This window comes from Myotis brandtii, unplaced genomic scaffold (genome assembly GCF_000412655.1).
Source record: "Myotis brandtii unplaced genomic scaffold, ASM41265v1 scaffold561, whole genome shotgun sequence".
Classification (NCBI taxonomy): Eukaryota; Metazoa; Chordata; class Mammalia; order Chiroptera; family Vespertilionidae; genus Myotis; species Myotis brandtii.
In genome coordinates, this window is record NW_005370085.1 from 463,302 (window position 1) to 471,291 (window position 7,990).

At 49.5% G+C, this 7,990-nt stretch overlaps 1 protein-coding gene across 1 annotated transcript in view; it reads left to right on the plus strand.

The window, feature by feature from the left end:
• The window catches only part of FSD2 (fibronectin type III and SPRY domain containing 2), a 22,507-nt gene that overhangs the window by 3,341 nt on the left and 11,176 nt on the right, over positions 1-7,990 (plus strand). Inside the window, exons 3-7 of the mRNA XM_014549587.1 lie at positions 254-456; positions 3,567-4,254; positions 4,394-4,489; positions 6,334-6,594; positions 6,706-6,730. Coding sequence (XP_014405073.1) covers positions 3,793-4,254; positions 4,394-4,489; positions 6,334-6,594; positions 6,706-6,730 — 844 coding nt within the window. The 5' untranslated portion in view covers positions 254-456; positions 3,567-3,792. The remainder of the gene's footprint in view (positions 1-253; positions 457-3,566; positions 4,255-4,393; positions 4,490-6,333; positions 6,595-6,705; positions 6,731-7,990) is intronic.

Sequence of the window (7,990 nt, forward strand, 5' to 3'; positions counted from 1 at the left end):
ATTGATTTCAGAGAGGAAAGGAGAGGGAGCGAGAGATAGAAATATCAAAGATGAGAGCGAATCATTAATCAGCTGCCTCCTGCATGCCTCCTACTGGGGATCAAGCCCGGAATCGAACTGTGACCTCCTGGTTCATTGGTCGCTGCTCAACCACTGAGCCACACCGGCTGGGCGGAAGTCCCACCCTTGACCCCTGAGCTCAGTGAGGGGTCGGCAGAGGGACCCTTCAGAGAGCTCATTGTCTTTCCTGCAGGTGGGCCAGTGGTGGCCTGAGGCTGGAGGATTGGCTGCTTCAGTGGCAGAACCAGGGGAGGTGGCTGCACCGGGACATCTGCTTCCCAGAGTTTGCCGGGACCAAGGATGGGGCCGACTCCCCAAGATCCAGACATGGGCCAGCAGGAAGCCAGAGCCAGCAAGGTGTCACCTGGGTCCTGCCTAAGAGAACCAGCTGCATGGGTGAGGAGACCTCATGTGAGAGGTGGCCCACCAGGGCTTAGGGGAGGACTGCAAGGGACCTCCTGGAATAGAGGGTTTCTTCATTTAACACTGAGGCCTTGGGTAACTGCTAGAAAACTGCACCCGGTTCAGCAGGGTTTTCCTCCCTGTGACCTCTGCATGCCCATGAGCTGCCCCTGCCTGTTACACCCGGGTTCTGCAAGGGAGCAGCGAAGGCGACAGAAACACCAGCTGGAATAGCAGGTTATAGGAACTTTGGGGGAGAGGTGTCCGGAGTGGGAAACCAGAGAAGTACAGTTGCTCCTAGGGAGAGGAAGAGATGGAGAGCGCTAAGCATCTGCCAGCCCCACAGAGCCTGCGGCTGCACCCGTGTGACACCAGCTCAAATAGGAGCTGTCTTAGCACCTTAGCTCCTCTGCCCTGACCTCCAAACCAGCAGCTCGGGGAGGAGGTGTGGGAGAACCTGTTCCCTCCTTTCCCAGGGCAGACTGACAGCTGGAGATGCCGCCTGGGGAAGGGAGATTTTGATGCTGGCTAAACTCTTGTGCCTTTTTAAAAAAAATATATTTTTATTGATTTCAGAGAGGGAAGGAGAGGGAGATAGAAACATCAATGATGAGAGCGAATCATTGATTGGCTGCCTCCTGCATGCTCCCTACTGGGGATGGAGCATGCAACCCAGGCATGTGCCCTGACTGGGAATGGAACTGTGACCTCCTGGTTCATAGGTCGACCTCACTGAGCCACGCCGGCTGAGCTCAGTGTGACTGATTAATGTATAGAACTGTACATTTAACTGCTGAATGGAGACTAGGCCCCCAGGACTGTGTGTGACCCAAGAGGGAGCAGAAAATCATGAGTCTGCTGGATTTCTATCCAGAGTGGGGAACAAGTCGCACCTTGAGTAGATGTTAAAGGAATAGTGGAAGGAAATATTTAGTTGCGTTTGATTGCCTTTAGAGCTGTGCTTGTTCAAAACACTTTGGAAAAAGACCCTCAGCCCGGGTGGACGGTGCAAAGCATGAGGGCTCTCAGCAGTGCTCTGCGTGGCTGAGGCTGCCCTCCTGCCCCAGCCCTCTGCACATGAACAGCTATCTGAGTCCCTTGGTGGAACCGCAGGACTCCAAGCCCCATAGTAAGAAGTAACTCAGGTCAACATGTGACCTCTCTGGGTGACACTTGAGCAGAAGTGGCAGGACAGCCTGGGCAGGTCTATATTTGGGCTTTCACTCACAGCGGGCCTGTTGCTATTTGCAGCCGGAGCCAGCTGGTGTTTCTGTCGCCTTCGCTGCCCCCTTGCAGAACCCGGGTGTAACAGGCAGGGGCAGCTCACGGGCACGCAGAGGTCACCGGGAGGAAAACCCTGCTGTACCCGGGTGCAGTTTTCTAGCAGTTACCCACGGCCTCAGTGTTAAATGAAGAGCTCATGGACCCTTAAATTAACAGGCAAGTTTTGTAGTGATATTCTAACGCTAGTTATATTATTGAAACCCACTAATTTAAGGCCACAATGTTAATGCAATGTATTTCCTTTATTGTGGGAAGAGAGAGTGTTGGGTATTGCAGATGTGTAAATTACAATAAGGGGTGAACGCTTTCTGTGCCTTCTGGTGGCAGGGATCCGCCTTCACTGAACGTGGGGTGGGGACAGGACGTGACGCTCTGATGCTGGGAACTCTTGCCAGGTGTCTTGAGGGTATTTTTAGTGCAGGGGTCCGCTTGCTAGAACAGTTTGGAACCCTACGTGTACATGCTGACAAAGCGCAATTCCATGCTCTGGTGCAAATACTGACAAAAGCATTGTCATCATGTCTCACTGTTATGCATGCCCCCTGCTCCCATGGGAAGATGTTGGGTTTGGGCTGCGCCTGTAAAGCTGATTTGAACCATTTTGTGTCACAGTACAGCCAGCACTCTCCAGCAGGTTTCTGTAGCTGTGGTTCGGGAATTGCTCGGGGCTGCAGGGCTGAGTTCTGAAAAGATAGCAAAACTGTTTGTGCCCTTATGGGCTCACTTCTGGGGAGAGAATTCACAGCTTTCAGTAGATTCTCAGAGGCATCCATGACCCATAAAAAGATTTTAAAAAAACATTTTTGGGGAGGACTTTTCTAATTAAAGCACGGGGACACACCTCCCATAGAAGACTTGCAAAAGTCCTTTTATGTTTAACTGTAGCTTATGACATAGAGTAGAAGCTATTTAGCCAATATAGTCATTATAGACTGTGATTAATTACTTCATTTCTCTAAGCCTCAGTATCATCATTTGTAAAATGTCAATTTATTATTAATGTTCCTTTTTCCCCAAAATTCTGAATATTTAGCTACGAAGCTATTTGGATATAAAAGTTATGGCTAGGGGGAGAAAGTGCTAAACTGTATCTTAAAAATTATTTTTTGCTTTTGTTATTTTCCTCCAAAACCTATTTCATATATGTCATGTTGGAGTGGTTTAATAATATTAGTTTGTTTTTTTTAAACCATTGGGTTTACCACAGTATTTTAAAAAGGGGCCTTAGGAGCTGGATTGTGATAATGGTTGCATAACTTGGGGGTATTTACTAAAAGATACTGAACTGTGCACTTAAAACAGGTAAATTTTATGGCTTGTAAATTATATTTCAATAAAGTCAATTTAAAAAAAATATCAGGGAATAAGATAAGCAGCTCACATAATTCCTAGTTTTATGTAGGAATATGTTGTTAAAATATTTGTGCAGGTTAGTTACCATAATACAACAAGTATGGTGGGTGGAAATTTAGGCCACTATCTGCACATCAGCTGTACCTGTTTGTGACATTCAGTTAAATGGGAAAAAGCCTGCTTCTCTAAACAAAAATGATCATTCTTTCTGTGTGCATGGATCAGTGGTCTTCAAACATTTTTTACTTGTGCACACCCTTACGACAGGTACATTATTCAAAAGTCCTCCAGAAATAAAAACATTTTTTGCTTGTGTACACCCTTCTTTACAGATGGTTCAAAGTAAACCCACAACTGAGCTGTTCAGAAGATTTTTAAAAATTGTGAATGAGGTGAGCCCAATCTGATGACCACTTCCTGCATTGATCCTCTCAGAAACGAGTGTTTTCCTTCTTGCTGTGTTCTAGGACCCAGGGTATCCACTGCTCACGGTCCAGGAAGGATCCTTGTCGTGCAGAGGTGCTGCCCAGGGCTGCCAGGGCAACGGTGGAGGAAGCCAGGGAGGGGCCAGAAGGGGACAGGTCTTCTGCCCCAGGGACTTCCGCTAGTATCCCCTAGGTCCCTATGACTCTGGAGACAGACTGTAGATCTTCCCGGAAGAACACAGTCGGCTGAGAAGTCATCTGAGCTGAAATGACCAGTGAGCCAAGAGACCTCGAAGAGGAAGTGGATGAACTTGTCCATTTATATGGACTCGAAGATGATGATGAATTAGGGGACGAGTTTGTTAACGAAAACATGCCCAGGATAGAGGTTTCGGAATATCCTGCTTACATGGTGGCGGGGAGAGAACCAGCCGTGGAGCAGAGAGACTGGAGACTTAGTGGAGAGGCAGCAGAGGCTGAAGACCTGAGCTTCGGAGGGTGGGGCTCTGAGAGCCAATGCCAGGACCTGCGGGAGGCCTACAGGTACACACACGGCCGGGCCAGCGAGGAGTACGAGTGCTATGTCATCCCAGAGGAGGAGGACGAGGAAGAAGCTCCTGATGTCTTCTGTGTCACTTGCAAAACTCCAATAAGAGCGTTGGAGAAGGTTCTGGATGAACACAAAGAGCACGAGGTGACCCCCCTCAGTAAAGCCCTGGAAAGCGCCAAGGTAAGCAGCTCTCGCTAGTTCTTCTTTCTCTTTCCATTGCATCTGCTCAAGTAATCAGGCCGGGAGTAACTCTCACGTGCCTTCCGCAGAAGGGGAGGAAGGATGTAGCATTGACGTCTTGCGATCCTCTGTTTGATAGGATGAAATTCACAAAAACATGTACAGGCTGGAAAAGCAGATTATTGAGATGGAAAACTTTGCCAATCACCTAGAGGAGGTTTTCATCACGGTGGAGGTAAGAGCCCGCAGATGAGCCCGTCAGACACATGCTGCTTCGTCCAGCACCATCCGGGGCAGCAGCCGTGTCCAGTATGAGGTGGAGAATTTGTGTTCTTAGAGCACGTGGTGTCACTTTTGCCCTGTCCCCTGCCCTCCTCCAACCCCCTGGGCATATACCTCATGGAACTGATTAACCTGGCAGCATCCCCACAGAACAATAAGCTCTTGGTGAGGAGGCTGTGTCTTCTGCCTCTTTATTTCCAGTTTGACTACAAGGCGGGACTCTTGCATGCGCCAACCTTGACAAGGTTTTGCAGACCCCCATCCTGTCATTGATGAGTGTTCCTTTTCTCAGCTGGTACCCATTTCTCATAAGATCAGTAAGTTTCCGTGTCTGTCCCCAAACACTCACACAGCCCTGGGTGTGCCGCAGGTACGCAGTATAGATGTCAGCTGTGGTGCCGTCCTCATGAGTAGACCAGGACTGAGGACCTGGGGCTTCCCTCTTCCCCTCCCTTCATGTGGATGCTCTACTTCGCTAATGCACCTCAGGCTGAACCAACAGGAGCACCTTGTATGAGTTAACTAAGCCCCAGGTCCCTTTCTTTGAAGTTAGACCCTCTTCACCCCTAATCTTGAAAGGGAGGAGAGCTATGGCACTAACGCCCTAGGGAAGGTACAGAGAAGGGCAAGTCCTTCCCCTATAAGCACAGGCTGGTGGTGGGAAGGGTAAGAGTCCAATAGGAGGGACAAAACTCCCTGCACTCTGAACGGCCAGCTCACTCTCAGATCAGCGTATCTGCACCTCAGTGGACTCAGCTCTTCCCTTTACATTCAGCACCGGGGAGGCCTCTACTGCTTTTCCCTCTCTTCTGCCATTCGGAGCAAGTCTTATACACATAGTAGGTGCTCAATAAACAACCCCTGAATGATTGATCCTCTTCTTTGGAAATGTTAGCTGATGAGAATGGCATCAGTCAGAAGCCGCAGATCTCTCCTGGGGACGAGGGGTTGGTATGCTCTGATCATTTCTCACCCATTGTGCTCCAGGATAAGTACTGTCATGACCCTCCCTCGCCTTCCTGCTTTTCCTCATCTGTTAGTCAGCACCAGGTGGCCACGGCCCTTATTACCCTTTCCCTTCAAGCTTCTCTTGTTGATATGAAGATCTGTGGTCCTGGTATTTGTATAATCCACTCACCAAAGAGTGGAGGTGAGGGTCCTGAGATGTCGAGAGCTCAGGTGGGAATCCCCCAGGGCAAACATCTCCTTGCTGAGGTCCAAGGTTCCAGTGGCAGGTTGACTCAGCACTGATGATCAATCGTCTTGGTTGGTTGTCATGGTGATGGGAGGTGGGGAAAACGTGGGTGGTTTGAGAGTGAGGAGGAGGATGGCAAAATGCTGCAGTAGAAAAAGCAGTGTTTTTGTTAGGATTATCCCTGGGGTTCTAGCTGGAGACTCCTGGTCCCAGCTCCCCCCGCATCCACCCCAGCATCCTGGCAAGAGATAAGATGACGGGGTGGGAACATCTCTAGGTAGCCCTAACCGGTTTGGCTCAGTGGATAGAGCATCGGCCTGCGGACTGAAGGGTCCCAGGTTCGATTCCAATCAAGGGCATGTACCTTGGTTGCAGGCTCATCCCCAGTAGGGGGTGTGCAGGAGGCAGCAGATCGATGTTTCTCTCTCATCGATGTTTCTAACTCTCTATCCCTCTCCCTTCCTCTCTGTAAAAAAAAATCAATAAAATATATTTTAAAAAAATAAATAAAACATCTCTGGGTAGATACGTGTTTATGCCCCAAATGACTAGCTGACACACCTCATGCACTGAAATGATGACTGAGGTCCACTGTCCTGCAGGAGAATTTTGGAAGACAAGAACAGAACTTTGAGTCCCACTACAACGAGATCTTGGAAACACTTGCTCAGAAATACGAAGAGAAAATACAAGCTCTAGTGGAGAAAAAGAAGGAGAAGCTGGAGGCCTTGTATGGACAACTGGTCAGCTGTGGAGAAAACCTGGACACCTGTAAGGAGCTCATGGAAACGGTAGAGGAGATCTGCCATGAGGAGAAGGTGGACTTCATAAAGGTCAGTCGGAAGCGAGAGGAAATAATGCGCTGACGTGACAGTTACGGCGGGAGCGGGTTAGGTGGCCCCTCTCTGCCGGGAGGGGTTGGAATCGACGTTTACGGTCAGCACCCGTTTGATTCTCCAGGCTGTTCATGGCAGGGGGTTGTCACCCGCCAGTGGCCAGGTGGGCTCACACGCAGCTGTCCCCTTCCCTCCACCATGGCTCAGGTGACACAGGGCCCCTGTTCCCCTGTCCTGGCTGCCTGGAGGTCTGCCCATCTGTCCCCCCATTTCCTCTTCCTTGGGCTGAGCCAGAACAGTGCTCTGAGTTTCCTGGCCATCTCTTGGAGCTCTGGGAAGAAGGCTGTCTAGTTTTAAAAAGTCACCTCCAGCCCCAGCTAGTTTGGCTCAGTGGGTAGAGTGTTGGCCTGCGGACCGGATACGATTCCGATTCCGGTCAAGGGCACGTACCTTGGTTGCAGGCTCCTCCCCAGCCCAGGCCCTGGTCAGGCGTGCAGGAGGCAACCAATCGATGAGTTTCTCTCAGATGGATATTTCTCTGTCTTCCTCTCTCTTCCACACACTCTAAATGATCAATGGAAAAATGTCCTCGGGTGAGGATTAACAAAAAATGTTGTGAAGCTATGTAAAATCTATGTGTACAGCATTATTCATATTTGTTAATTAAAGTTTAACATTAAAAAAATCAGTGGAGTCCTAACAGGTTTGGCTCAGTGGATAGAGCGTAGGCCTTCGGACTGAAGGGTCCCAGGTTCGATTCCAGTCAAGGGCATGTACCTTGGTTGCGGGCACATCCCCAGTTGGGAGGTGTGCAGGAGGCAGCTGATTGATGTTTCTCTCTCATCGATGTTTCTAACTCTATCCTTCTCCCTTCCTCTCTGTAAAAAATCAATAAAATATATTTTTTTAAGAAGTCAATGGAAAAATATCCTCAGGTAAGGATTAACAAAACAAAACAAAGAAATAAAAAAGTCACCTCCACTGTCCCGGTCACAAGTACAGCAATTATAAATCTTACCTCATAAACTCAGATGTGCCAAAAAAAAAAAAAGATCCATTTCTTAATTTCCTTGAAATCTAATTAAATCTGATGCCACGCCCCCATGCAGCTGGGCTGTGCGAATTTCCTCAGTCAGAGTCGGTCCCCTTCCTGACAGTTGTGTCTGGGATGTGGGGGAGGGGCCTTGGGCCTCTAGAGCTTCCTGTTGGTCACAAGTGACCTCCACGCTGACTAAGCCCATCGTGGTCCCTCAAAGCCCAGCAGCGCCTCCTTCCAGCCGTGCTTGGGGCGAGGGCCCTGTGACTGGAGCTGGAAAGCTGGTTGGGAGGCACCTCTAGATCCCTCAGCGCTCAGACCTGAACCAGCGGCCCCTCGCCCCACAGTCCCACTGCATCTCGAGACAATCCAGAAGGTGGAGAGAGA